The sequence below is a fragment of the Ranitomeya imitator genome, chromosome 1 (assembly GCF_032444005.1).
Source record: "Ranitomeya imitator isolate aRanImi1 chromosome 1, aRanImi1.pri, whole genome shotgun sequence".
NCBI classification, from domain to species: Eukaryota; Metazoa; Chordata; class Amphibia; order Anura; family Dendrobatidae; genus Ranitomeya; species Ranitomeya imitator.
In genome coordinates this window covers 307,071,720-307,086,224 of record NC_091282.1, presented here as the reverse complement: position 1 = coordinate 307,086,224, position 14,505 = coordinate 307,071,720, and the positions used below count along the sequence as shown (strand labels likewise).

General features: G+C 48.8%; 1 protein-coding gene across 1 annotated transcript in view; it reads right to left on the bottom strand.

Annotated features, from left to right (window-relative positions):
• The window catches only part of GCN1 (GCN1 activator of EIF2AK4), a 144,090-nt gene extending 131,724 nt beyond the window's left edge, over window positions 1-12,366 (bottom strand). The window contains exons 1-2 of the mRNA XM_069758364.1: window positions 12,330-12,366; window positions 399-501 (exon numbers count right to left, since the gene is read on the bottom strand). Of these exons, the coding sequence (XP_069614465.1) occupies window positions 399-501; window positions 12,330-12,347 (121 nt within the window). The 5' untranslated portion in view covers window positions 12,348-12,366. The remainder of the gene's footprint in view (window positions 1-398; window positions 502-12,329) is intronic.
• Between the last annotated feature and the right edge of the window lie 2,139 nt (window positions 12,367-14,505).

Sequence of the window (14,505 nt, the reverse complement as noted above, 5' to 3'; positions counted from 1 at the left end):
TGTTTTCTCCATATACTGCCTATTATTTTTGTTCTTTCTTACTATTATTTATTAATTGTATTATTCTTACATTTGAATAAATAAAGTATATATGGATTCTAGACTCCCGATTCTTTAGAATCGGGCTGCCATCTAGTATATTATAAGCAAGGAAAGTAAATCAGAGGATATTAGAATAAAATACCGCAATTATCTGGACATAGACATCATTTATCCCACTATACACAGTAATACATGATCATGGGATTTACATCTTCATTATGGATACTAGAAGGTAAAAAGGGGCTTTTTATCCTGTGTAAAGAAAAAGGAGATTTTTGTGTACTCACCGTAAAATCTCTCTCTTAGCCTCTAATTGGGGGACACAGCAGAAGACTTTCAATATAGATTCTACTAACCTTTAGAAGAAATACATAATTTCAGTTCATTCAAAATCTCTTTCCGCTCCTTCACACTTGACGTTGTGACTTTTGCTGCAAATTTCTTCAGAGTATCCTGCACCTGGGACACAGAGGAGAGATATTGGAACAGCAAAGAGCGCATTTATGTCCCCATATGACACGGCACATATACAGTAGATGCCCTACACTAGTAAAATGAACGTCCGGATGACAATATAATCACCAAAGTATAGTGCTCATAAACCATACATTTCTGGTCATATACCATAGGAGCAGCAATACGATGCCTGCAGCCACATAACGGGGATTTTCATATTGGATGCAAAATAAATCCGACATAAAATCTGGAATACGCTTCCGAATCCCATGTGCCGCCATTTCAGAGTCTTTCTTAGCGAGGACAATATTCTAATTTAACCTGTGTGCTTTCCAATACTATTTCAGAGTCTTGCAATAAAACTATTATATAGAATGGCTGCAATAGAGAGAAAAAAAACACACCATCCAATGTGTTTAACCCCTAGGGGACAAGGAAATTTTTCACTTTTTTTTTTTTTCTTCTTTATTATAAAACTTTTGAGCTTTTTCCTCCAACAGTTATATGAGGTCCTGTATTTTGAATGACAATATGGAGTTTTACCATTTTACCATGAGATGTACGAAAGAAAAAAATTGCACAAAAAAAATGAATGCAATTCTGAAATTGTGTTTTTTTTTTTTTTTTTTTTAATGGCGTTCATGGTTCAGTATGAATACTACAATAGCAAATTTGAAAGAAAAAAAAATGTATTTATCCGCTTTGAGACCGCACGTAGACTTTAAAGGGAACCTGTCACCAGGTTTGGCCGATATGCGATACGGCCACCCCCTTTCAGGCCTGCCATACAGCACTCTATAATGCTGTATATAAGCTCCCAATTTGACCTGTAAGAGAAGAAAAATACCTTTTATTATACTCACCTGCGGGGCGGTCCGGTCCGAGGGGTGTCGCTGGTCTTGGTTCAGCACCTCCCATCTTCTTACGATCACAGTCCTCCTTCGTGCTTTGAGTGGATGTAGAGAAGTACCCCTGTGCAGCGGCGCGATAGCGGGGACACTGAGTGCATGACGTAGGGACGCGTCATCCACACGAAGCAAGAAGGAGGACGGCATGGAAAGAACGGAGGCACCGGACCAAGACCAGCCACAGCTCTCGGACCGGACCGCCCCGCAGGTGAGTTTAATAAAAAAAAAACCAATTCATCTTTGTTCTTGTCTTACAGGTCGGGTTGGGGGCAGATACACAGCATTATAGAATGCTGTATATCAGCCCTGAAAGGGGGTGGCCCTGTCTCTTATTGTTCCCTTTAAATGTCTGGTCGGTAAGGGCCCTAATCCGCAGTGACATTCTAGCATAAGAGCACAGCTACTGTCCCCACAGATGTGCTGTCTCTATCACTGTATACACGGCCCTAACTAAGCGCTGAGCATACTGTACTATACACTACGATACGGCTCCATACACAGCGGTCATGTGACTGCCGAGTACAGGAAAGGAGCAGGAGATGTTCGGTCATAGGAGCCCTCAGCACCTCTGCCATGTAGCCAAGAGGCTGCATTTTCCCTGTAACTGGGTAAGTGTACAAGCCTCAGTTACAAGGGAAATAAGATGAAAACAAAAATATTTGATCATTTATATGCCCCCCACAAATGTTTTTCATGACCTTATGGGGCAATAAAATAAATAAAAATAAATAATGGGAAAAAAAAATGTAAAAAAATAAATAAATAAGAATGCCACTGCCAATCAAAATCACTATGACTAGCTCCGGCCCTGTAAAAAAAAAAAAAACCTTTAATATCAGAGAGAAATATTTTTTACCACTCTTTAAATCGCAAGTATGAAAATAACAGGGTTAAATGGCCATTTTTTGAATTGGTTCAGTAATAAAAAAAATTAAAAAAGTCAGAAATTTGTTACAAAAAAATGAATTCATTTGCTTGTGTCGCCATACAATAACACCCGCAACATTTTCCATTCTCGGTTGATGGAGCTATGTGAAGTCTTACTTTTTTGCGCGGCAAGCTGATGTTTTTATTAATACTATTTTGGGGCACATGTGATGTTTTGATCGCTTCTTTTTGCAGCGTTGTGGAGGCCAAAAATGGTTGATCGCCAAAGATTTTGACAAATGGGTTAATTCGCTTTACACTTTGATAGATCAGACTTTTACGGACAAATTGATAATATATCAGTGCACGCATGTTTGTGTATAATTATATATATAATATATATATATATATATATACATACATTATATATATATATATATATATATATATATATATATATATAGGAGCAATATGAATTTCTATGTTTTTTCATATTTTCTAAGTTTGTTTTCAGTCTTAGGCTATGTTCACACGTTCCTGATTTCCCTCCTTTTTTTTCAGGACTAAAAACCGCAGCTCTTGGCAGAAAACGCAGGTCCTTTTTTTGGTGCTTTTTTGGTGCGTTTTTTGATGCAGTTTTCTATGCAGAGTCTGTGTGTTTTCTAGGAAGTTTATTAGGGTTAAAATGGCTGAAAATACCCTAACCCTACCCCTAACCCTACCCTAACCTTAGTGGAAAAAAAAAATCTTAATTTTTTTATTGTCCCTACCTATGGGGGTGACAAAGGGGGGGGGTCATTTACTATTTTTTTTATTTTGATCACTGAGATATAACCTATCTCAGTGATCAAAATGCACTTTGGAACAAATCTGCCGGCCGGCAGATTCGGCGGGCGCACTGCGCATGCGCCCACCATTTTGCAAGATGGTGGCGCCCAGGGAGAAGACGGCCGGACGGACACCGGGAGGCCGGGTAAGTATAAGGGGGGGGGAGATGAGCACGGGGGGTGGCATCGGAGCATGGGGGGGTGGGATTGGGGCACGGGGGGGGGGGCAGCCACACTGCAGAGGTTCTGCACCACAAACCGCAGAAAACCCGCAGATATTTTTTTCATCTGCGGGTTTTACTGCGGGTTTGACCTCACAATGGAGGTCTATGGGTGCAGAACCGCTGCAGTTCCGCAAAAAGAAGTGACATGGTACTTCTTTTTTACCGCGGCTATTCAGCGCGGCTTTTTTCGCGATTTTCCGCAATGTGGGCACAGCAGTTCCTGTTTTCCATAGGGTACATTGTAATGTACCCTGCATGGAAAACAGCTGTGGACCCGCAGCGGGAAAATCGCGGCGATTCCGCATGAAAAAAAGGATGGTGTGAACATGGCCTTAAGGGAATTGAGTCCGCATTCTCCTGATCACCTGTACGTTATACAGCAATACTACAATACTAAAGCACGTCGAAAAAATTATTCTCCTATGTAGCACAGCTACAAGCTGACCTTTATTGGAGAATTGTCGTGGCAAGCACATGGACCTTCACCAGACCCCTGGCTACCATGTCATTGCTGAGCGGTGGGGCCAATAAGGCTCTGTCTGTTTTTGCTGCGGTTCCGCAGCGTTTTTGACGCTGCGGATCCGCAGCAGTTTTCCATGCGGTGTACAGTACAATGTTAACCTATGGAAAACAAAAACCGCTGTGCACATGCTGCGGAAAAAAACGCGCGGAAACACTGCGGTTTATTTTCCGCAGCATGTCAATTCTTTGTGCGGAATCCGCAGCGGTTTTGCACCTGCTCCATATTAAAAATCTGCAGGTGTCTAAAACACTGTGGATTTAATCAAATCCGCTGCGGAAATATCCGCAATGGAATCCGCAACGTGTGCACATAGCCTAAGCGGTTACAGCAATGTGCTCCGTGTCGCACGTTGGACATGTCGAACCAAGATTGACAGCGGCAATTTACAGGTTAATAACTGCGGGCCGGGCTCAGCTACACCGGTGGCTTTTACAGGTCAATGACAGCTGAATAACACAGCCACAGTTATTTATGCTAGGTTCAGATTGCGTTAGGACAATCCGTTTAGCGCTAAGCGCTAGCGGATTGCGCTAACGCAATGTCTTTTTCGGGGTCACGTTTAACGTCCCCGATCAGCGAGAGCGGGGAACGGACCTCGGGCACGCTGCGGACGCTGTAAGCAGCGTCCGAGGCGCGTCACAAAACACCGGCACATCGCTAGCGCGTGCGAAAATGGCACGCGCTAGTGATGCGCGTTCCCATTGCTGTCAATGGGCGCGCTAATGGACGCGTTGTACGGCATTAATTTCGCCGTGCAACGCTGTTCGTTAGCGCGGTCCCATTAACGCAATCTGAACCTAGACTTAATAAGTACCAGCTCTTTCCTCTTTCAGGAGCACATAACCCAACCATGGCAATCCAGGGACCTGTAGAGATCAGCACAGGACTGGTGGCTACAATGAGGACCTCGAGGTCGGAGAGAACCCAAGATCACATTCAGCGGTGGGGATTTGCCAGACAGGAGCCATGGCATGAAGACTGTCCAGTGGCCATTTATGCCAATCTCCAGGGTTAACCTTTTATGGATTGAACACATGCTGCATCAGGTTAGTAGCTATAAATAAGTGGCTCTAGACACCATATACTATATGGGTGACCCTGCGGCTGAAGCTCCGTTGCCCCCCAGTCGGCACCAGCACTGTCCTGCCCTAATGAAGGGGGAGATTGTGATCACAATAGTTCCTTCCCCTATGGAGGAGGCCATTATATGGGTAGTAATGTCTCTAACAACCTGTAATTGCACATACAGATGCAGCAAGTTTTGTTCCCTCTATGGGCAGTACACATGTAAGCCCCTCTGATGGAGACCTCTGTCATCTAATAATGGCCGACAGACCCTAAACAATGTTAGAATAGTATGGTACTATATTATTACCGAAAAGGATTTTCTCAACATCTTAAAGAGACCCTGTCATCATGAAAATTCAGTCCAACCAGAAGGCACCATGTTATACAGCAGAAGGAGCAAAGCAGATTGATGTATAGATTTGTGAAAAATATCCAGTATAACCTGTGTTTTATTCATTTAACCCTCTCCTCTTACTGGCATTTTCAGTCCCTTAACTGACAGCTGATTTTCTATACTATACACACATACAAAGAAAGCTGTCAGTCACTGATAGGCCCGCCCACTGGACCAATCAGTGACTAACAGCTTTCTTTGTATCAGTGTGTATAGAGAATCAGCTGTCAGTCACAGGACCGAAAATCCCAGAAAGAGCAGAGGGTTAAATGAATAAAACAAAGTTTACCCTGAATCTTATCTCACAAATATTATTTATTATTATAGCGCCATTTATTCCATGGTGCTTTACATATAAGGAGGGGTATACATAATAAAAACAAGTGCAATAATCTTAAACAATACAAGTCATAACTGGTACAGGAGAGAGGACCCTGCCCGCAAGGGCTCACAATCTACAAGGGATGGGTGAGGATACAGTAGGTGAGGATAGAGCTGGTCATGCAGCGGTTTGGTCGATCGGTGGTTACTGCAGGTTGTAGGCTTGTCGGAAGAGGTAGGTCTTCAGGTTCTGTTTGAAGGTTTCGATGGTAGGCGAGAGTCTGATGTGTTGGGGTAGAGCGTTCTACAGTAGGGGGATGCGCGAGAGAAATCTTGTATGCTATTGTGGGAAGAGGAGATAACAGGGGAGTAGAGAAGGAGATCTTGTGAGGATCGGAGGTTGCGTGCAGGAAAGTACCGGGAGACGAGGTCACAGATGTATGGAGGACACAGGCTGTGGATGGCTTTGTATGTCATGGTTAGGCTTTTAATATTTGAAGGGAAAAGGGCGACACAAAGCGCAAATAGGGTCTTATCTCTCAAAAAGAATGGAGGAATCACCAAGAAAATCGCTCACCTGGTGAAGCTGAAAGCAGGCATGTGAAGATTTCGGCTGCTGCAGATCCACAAGCCGGTCACCGACCATATGAAGCAGTATATTATAGGAAGCACACTGTCCTTGTATGCTGTATGTGGCAATTCCTGAAGAAGGGGCCATAAGAGCCCTGAAACGCGTTGAATAAACCACTGTTTTAATTCCACTATCAACTGGTAAATCATCATTATTGCGGCAGCGTGGATTTAATCCACACTTCCTATAGTATAATGGTTAGGCTTTTGTACTTGAGTCTCCGGGTAATGGGGAGCCAGTGAAGGGATTGACAGAGGGGAGAGGGGGGATTGCGGGGGGACAGTTGGTTTAGTCGGGCAGCTGAGTTTAGAATAGATTGGAGGGGTGTGAGAGTGTTAGAGGGGAGGCCACAGAGCAGGAGGTTACAGTAGTCGAGGCAGGAGATGATGAGGGCATGGACTAGGGTTTTTACAGATTCTTGGTTTAGGAATGTATGGATCCGTGAAATATTTACGAGTTGAAGGCGGCAGGGAGTGGAAAGGGCTTGGATATGCGGTTTGAAGGAGATCAGTGTCAAGGATTACCCCGAGACAGCGAGCTTGTGGGACTGGGGAGAGTGGGCAGCCGTTTACTGTAATGGATAGGTTCGTTGGGGGGGGGGGGGGGTCACCTGAGTTGGGGAAAGATGATGAAATCTGTTTTGTCCATGTTAAGTTTTAGAAATCTAGTGGAGAAGAAGGATGAAATAGTGGACAGACTTTGAGGGATTCTGGTTAGTAGGGAGGTGATATCTGGTCCAGAGATGTAGATCTGTGTGTCATCAGCATAGAGATGATACTGAAAACCATGAGATTCTATGAGCTGTCCTAGGCTGAAGGTGTAAATGGAGAAGAGCAGAGGTCCGAGAACTGAACCTTGCGGAACTACGACAGATAAGGGCGAGGTGAGGAGGTGGTGTGTGAGTGGGAGACGCTGAATGTCTGGTCAGTTAGGTATGATGAGATCCAGGATAGGGCCAAGTCTGTGATGCCAAGGGATGAGAGGGTCTGCAGCAACAGGGAATGGTCCACTGTGTCAAAGGCAGAGGACAGATTCAGGAGGAGGAGGATAGAGTAGTGTCGCTTACTCTTGGCGGTTAATAGGTCATTGGTGACCTTAGTTAGGGCAGTTTCAGTGGAGTGGTGTGACCGGAAGCCTGACTGTAAGCGGTCGAAGAGAGAGCAGGAAGATAGATGGGAGGACAGTTCAAGATGGACGTGTTGTTCCAGTAGTTTTGAGTAATAGGGGAGAAGTGATATAGGGCGATAGCTAGATACAGAGGATGGGTCAAGAGAGGGCTTTTTGAGGATAGGTGTGATTGAGGCATGTTTAAAGCTTGAGGGGAAAACACCAGTTGTTAGTGATAGGTTGAAGAGATGGGTTAGGGTTGGGATGAAGACTGTGGCGAAGTTTGGGATGAAGTGGGAAGGGATCGGGTCAAGTGCACAGGTGGTGAGATGCGATCTTGAGAGTAGAGTGGAGAGTCAATCTTCTGTAATGGTGGAGAAGTTGGTTTTGAAGGTGGAGGACTGGGTAGTTGGGAGGAAGGGTTCTAGGGGTTGTCGACTAAAACTGTCTCTGATGTTTTCAATCTTCTTCTTGAAAAATGAGGCAAAGTCTTCAGCTGAGATGAGTGGGGAGGGAGGGAGGAAGGAGGTGCTGGGGGACGGAGTTGAGAGTTGAAGGTTTTGAATAACTGTTTACGGTTCTGAGACAGAGAGGATATGAAAGATGAGAAGTAGGTTTGTTTAGCTGTGGCGAGTGTGGTCTTGAAAGTAGTGAGGGACTGTTTGAATGTGATGAAGTGCTCGTTGGAGTGGGATCTTTTCCATCTCCACTCAGCAGCCCGGGAAGCTCGCCTCAGTTCTTTGGACAGGCTAGTGTGCAAGGGCTATCTTTTGAATTTGCAAGCTTTGGTATGTGTGAAAGGGGCATCAGATTCCAAAGCTACAGCTATTGTGGTGTTATATAGAGCGGCAGAGGCATCCGCATTGTGTAGGGAACTTATGTCTATGAGAGGGAGGAGGGATTCAGAGAGGGAGTGTAGATCAAGGTGTTTAAGATATTTGCGAGGGTGTGCAAGTTTGTGGGGTGGGGATTGTAGACATGGAGTGGAGAGGGAAGAGAATGTGAGTAGATTGTGGTCAGAAAGAGGTGAGTTAGAGAAGATAGATAGGGAGCAGAGGCGGATGAAGAGGAGGTCCAGTGTGTGGCCATCTTTGTGGGTGGCTGTAGAAGACCATTGAGTGAGGCTGAAGGAGGAAGTGAGAGATAGAAGTTTAGTGGCAGCTGAGAGGGAAGTGTCAATGGGTATGTTGAAGTCGCCCATGATGACAGTGGGGATGTCCGCAGAAATTAAATTAAGTAGCCAGGTGGTAAAGCGGTCAAAGAAGGTGGTGGCTTGCCCTGGTGGGCGGTAAATGACAGCCAGTTGGAGGTTGGAGGGGGAGTAGATGCGCACAGAGTGCGCCTCAAAGGAAGGGAGGGTAACACAGGGTGGCAGTGGGATTGGGGTGAAGGAGCAGTTATCTGACAGGAGAAAGCCAACGTACGTGTGAGTGAGTGAGTGAGTGAGTGTGTGTGTGTATATATTTATATATATATATATATATATATATATATATATCACAATCACACTGTGAACTCAACCTGTCCAGTTATGAAGTAACACCGATTGTAAATCAATATCTTCTGCTGCTGTGCAAATGGAACAAACAACAGGTAGAAATGATAGGAAAATAGCAACAAGTATAATGGAGTGGTAATGCATGGGGTGACCACAGACCATTTCTCTGTTCTCATTGTTTTTGGCCGTTGTTTTGGTCACTTTTGCATTTTGTCATTGTTCAGACGCATGAGGTGGTGTCTGCAACTCGTGGTAGCATGAGACGGACTCTACAACCCACAGAAGTTGCTGAGGTAGTGCAGCTCATCCAGGATGGCACATGAATGTGAGCTGTGGCATGAAGGGTAGCTGTGTCTGCCAGCACAGTGTCTAGAGCATGGAGCAGATACCAGGAGACGTGGAGAGGGCCGTAGGATGGCAACAACCCAGGAGCAGGACCGCTACTTCAGCCTTTGTGCAAGGCGGAACAGGTGGAGCAGTGCCATGACCCTGCAAAATGACCTCCAGCAGGCCACTAGCATCCAGGTGTCTGCTCAAACTGTCAGAAATAGGCTCCATGTGTGTGGTCTGAGTGTCCGACGTCCACAAGTGGGTGTTGTGCTCACAGCCCAACAATGTACAGGGCTATTGGCATTTGCCACAAAGCACCAAGATTGCCAATTTCGACACTGGCGCCCTGTGCTCTTCAGAGATGAAAGCGGGTTCACACTGAGCACATGTGACAGACATGACAGAGTCTGGAGACGCCGTGGAGAGCGATCTGCTGCCTGCAACAGCCTTCAGCATGACTGGTTTGGCAGTAGGTCAGTAATGCTGTGGGGTGGCATTACTTTGGACGGCCGCACAGCACTCCATGTGCCCGCAAGAGGCATCCTGACTGCCATTAGGTACTGAGATGAGATCCTCAGTGACACCATATGCGGTGTGGTTGGCCCTGGGTTCCTCCTAATGCAGGACAATGCCAGACCTCATGTGGCTGGCGTGTGTCAGCAGTTCCTGCAAGATGAAGCCATTGAAGTTATGGACTGGCCCACCCGTTCCCCAGACCTGATTCCGACTGAACACATCTGGGACATCATGTCTCGCACCATCCACCAACATCACGTTGCACCACAGACTGTCCAGGAGTTGGCGGATGCTTTAGTCCAGGTCTGGGAGGAGATCCCTCAGGAGACCATCTGCTGCCTCATCAGGAGCATGCCCAGGCATTGTAGGGAGGTCATACAGGCACGTGGAGGCCACACACAATAATGAGCATCGTTTCCTTGTCTTGAGGACTTTCCACTGAAGTTGGATCAGCCTGTAACTTCATTTTCCACTTTGATTTTGAGCATCATTCCAACTCAATACATCCGTGAGATATTAGTTGTGAGTTACATTGATCATTTTTATGTTTTATTGTTCTCAACATATTCCACTATGTAATGAAGATTTACAACTGGAACATTTCAGTCAGTGAGATCTAGGATGTGGGATTTTGGTGTTCCCTTTATTCTTTTGAGCAGTGTATATCTATGAACCTACTTCGCTCCCCCTGCTCTATAACAAGGTGCCTGCAGACTAGATGGCATATTCATGGTGACAGGGTCTCTTTAAATGATTAAAATTGCTAAATTAATCAACTTTTCAATTTATCTCTTATTAAAAATCATCTCCATTCTCAAGAATAGAGGGCTCTTAATTTTACACTCACGCCTCGTTGCTTAGGTTAGCGGACACCCGGCAGTCTATCAGAGGTGGCATATGCAAGGACTGTGCGCTTGAAGCTGATGGCTACATAGCTCTGATTGGGGTGGCCACAATGCCCCTGCACTCCTCGGACTCAGCTTCTGTTTGCAGCATGGGAGACCAGAGGCTCCATTGGTCTGAGGTGCCAATCTTCAGGAGAGCATTGCCCATGGGCAAGGAGGAATCCAGAAGATAGAAGATGACACAACCCCAGGAGCTCTCTGCAGCTCACACACCATCTGAAATATAACTACAGAGCGGCATGGTCTTTCCTTTCCTCCTTTAAAGACGGTTGTCCAGGTTTATCATGAAAGTCTGCAGGCTCTCTATGTGACTGCAGACATGTGGACCCTCACATCACGCGCAGCATGAGCTGTGAGGATTCTCTGGGTCCTGCGGCCATGTAATACCCCTAAGGATGCAATATGCACACTTCCGATGTGCGGCCTCGCTCCACACAAGTGAAAGCACATCGCATACTTGCGGTCACATGACCACTCGCTCCCAGCGCCGCAGGATCCTCACAGCATGCAGTGCGAGCGATTCACAAGTCTGCAGTCACCTAGAGAGACCGCAAACGCTCATGATAAACCTGGAGAATCGCTTTAAAAAAAAAGCACAGCGGCGACTGCGGGTAACCACTGCAAATGATACAGTATGTACGGCAGCTCATCTAATCTGATAGTGCGGCACCTGCCATCTTGTGTATCACAGTACTCACGTAGCATCCAATATGCCTGATCTAGCTTTGCCATCTTATGCCCACGTGGGTGGGTATAAAATATAACACTGCTCTGGGTACAGATGACGAAGTGTGGACTTATATACAGCTTCATAGAATACTGTGAGAGGCATTAAAGGTGGTGGGCGTAGCTTATATTGGGAAACCCCGGTGACAGGATCCCTTTTAGGCTACGTTCACATTAGCGTTAAGCTAATGTGCGTCGGGTTTGCGTCGGCAACGCAGCGGCGACGCATGCGTCATGCGCCCCTATACTTAACATGGGGGACGCATGCGTTTTTGTTTGTTGCGTTGTGCGACACATGCGTCTTTTTTGCCGTAAGCGTTGGACCAAGAAAACGCAACAAGTTGCATTTTTCTTGCGTCCGATTTTTGGCAAAAACCGACGCATGCATCGCAAAACGCAGCGTTTTTGCGTGCGTTTTGCCGCGTTTTGCCGCATTTTTGCGTGCGTTGTGTCGCTGACGCAGCGGCGCACAACGCTAGTTTGAACGTAGCCTAAGAGTGACCTGTCAGCACATTCCTACACACAGATGTAGTGGAGGCTCTGCACTCCCCAATCCAGTCTCTCTCCTACAGATCTGATGTGTGGTCACAGGTAAGCGGAGGCGTGTCACTGAACTTGGAGGAAGCCACGCCCCCAGTGCACTCTCACTCTGATTTGCATATATCTCAGTACCTAGCCAGTCAATTAATTCCACGAAGCTGCAGCGGCCAGCGAGGGGCAGTACCGGCAGCGCCATCTCCAGGTGATCGTGTCCGGTCACCGGCCCCGAGCATCTAAGTCTCGCCAGCTGGGGCAGACACTACGCATACGGTGCAGCAGAGCTCACAGTGCCGGCAGCATGCCTCACACGAGGGCAGGACGCGACTCTACATAACGGAGGGGCGAGCGGCCCGCACACTGCAGCCGGCACATCCGCGGTCACACAGCGGAACCGACGAGAGAGGCACAGAAACCCACACATCCATCATCACCAGTGCCACACCGACCTGCGTGTCCGCCGCCATCTTACCGGCCCCGACCCAGGAAGTCCTTCTGACACACTTCCGCCATGTAGCTCCAGCAAGGGCCGCGTTGCCCCGCCGGGTACGTCACTTCCGGTACAACCGGATTTTACTTCAAATAGAATACTGTCGGTAACTGATCACTATAGGAGGCTGCCGGCCAACTCTGCCCGGTCACTATAGGAGGCTGCCGGCCATCACTATCCGGTCACTGTAGGAAGCTGCCGGCCATCTCTGTCCGGTCACTGTAGGAAGCTGCTGGCCATCTCTGTCCGGTCACTGTAGGAAGCTGCTGGCCATCTCTGTCCGGTCACTGTAGGAAGCTGCTGGCCATCTCTGTCCGGTCACTGTAGGAAGCTGCCGGCCATCTCTGTCCGGTCACTGTAGGAGGCTGCCGGCCATCTCTGTCCGGTCACTGTAGGAGGCTGCCGGCCATCTCTGTCCGGTCACTGTAGGAGACTGCCGGCCATCTCTGTCCGGTCACTGTAGGAGGCCGCCGGCCAACTCTGCCCGGTCACTGTAGGAGGCTGCTGGCCAACTCTGCCCGGTCACTATAGGAGGCTGCCGGCCATCTCTGTCCGGTCACTGTAGGAGGCTGCCGGCCATCTCTGCCCGGTCACTGTAGGAGGCTGCCGGTCAACTCTGCCCGGTCACTGTAGGAGGCTGCCGGCCATCTCTGTCCGGTCACTGTAGGAAGCTGCTGGCCATCTCTGTCCGGTCACTGTAGGAGGCTGCCGGCCATCTCTGTCCGGTCACTGTAGGAGGCTGCCGGCCATCTCTGTCCGGTCACTGTAGGAAGCTGCCGGCCATCTCTGTCCGGTCACTGTAGGAGGCTGCCGGCCATCTCTGTCCGGTCACTGTAGGAGGCTGCCGGCCATCTCTGTCCGGTCACTGTAGGAGGCCGCCGGCCAACTCTGCCCGGTCACTGTAGGAGGCTGCTGGCCAACTCTGCCCGGTCACTATAGGAGGCTGCCGGCCATCTCTGTCCGGTCACTGTAGGAGGCTGCCGGCCATCTCTGCCCGGTCACTGTAGGAGGCTGCCGGTCAACTCTGCCCGGTCACTGTAGGAAGCTGCTGGCCATCTCTGTCCGGTCACTGTAGGAGGCTGCCGGCCATCTCTGTCCGGTCACTGTAGGAGGCTGCCGGCCATCTCTGTCCGGTCACTGTAGGAAGCTGCCGGCCATCTCTGTCCGGTCACTGTAGGAAGCTGCTGGCCATCTCTGTCCGGTCACTGTAGGAAGCTGCTGGCCATCTCTGTCCGGTCACTGTAGGAAGCTGCTGGCCATCTCTGTCCGGTCACTGTAGGAGGCTGCCGGCCATCTCTGTCCGGTCACTGTAGGAGGCTGCTGGCCATCTCTGTCCGGTCACTGTAGGAGGCTGCCGGCCATCTCTGTCCGGTCACTGTAGGAGGCTGCCGGCCATCTCTGTCCGGTCACTGTAGGAGGCCGCCGGCCAACTCTGTCCGGTCACTATAGGAGGCTGCCGGCCAACTCTGTCCGGTCACTATAGGAGGCTGCTGGCCATCTCTGCCCGGTCACTGTAGGAGGCTGCCGGTCAACTCTGTCCGGTCACTATAGGAGGCTGCCGGCCATCTCTGTCCGGTCACTGTAGGAGGCTGCCGGTCAACTCTGTCCGGTCACTATAGGAGGCTGCCGGCCATCTCTGCCCGGTCACTGTAGGAGGCTGCCGGTCAACTCTGTCCGGTCACTATAGGAGGCTGCCGGTCAACTCTGTCCGGTCACTATAGGAGGCTGCTGGCCATCTCTGCCCGGTCACTGTAGGAGGCTGCCGGCCAACTCTGTCCGGTCACTATAGGAGGCTGCCGGCCATCTCTGTCCGGTCACTGTAGGAGGCCGCCGGCCATCTCTGCCCGGTCACTGTAGGAGGCTGCCGGTCACTGTAGGAGGCTGCCGGTCAACTCTGTCCGGTCACTATAGGAGGCTGCTGGCCATCTCTGCCCGGTCACTGTAGGAGGCTGCCGGCCAACTCTGTCCGGTCACTATAGGAGGCTGCTGGCCATCTCTGTCCGGTCACTGTAGGAGGCTGCCGGCCAACTCTGTCCGGTCACTATAGGAGGCTGCTGGCCATCTCTGCCCGGTCACTGTAGGAGGCTGCCGGCCATCTCTGTCCGGTCACTGTAGGAGGCTGCCGGCCATCTCTG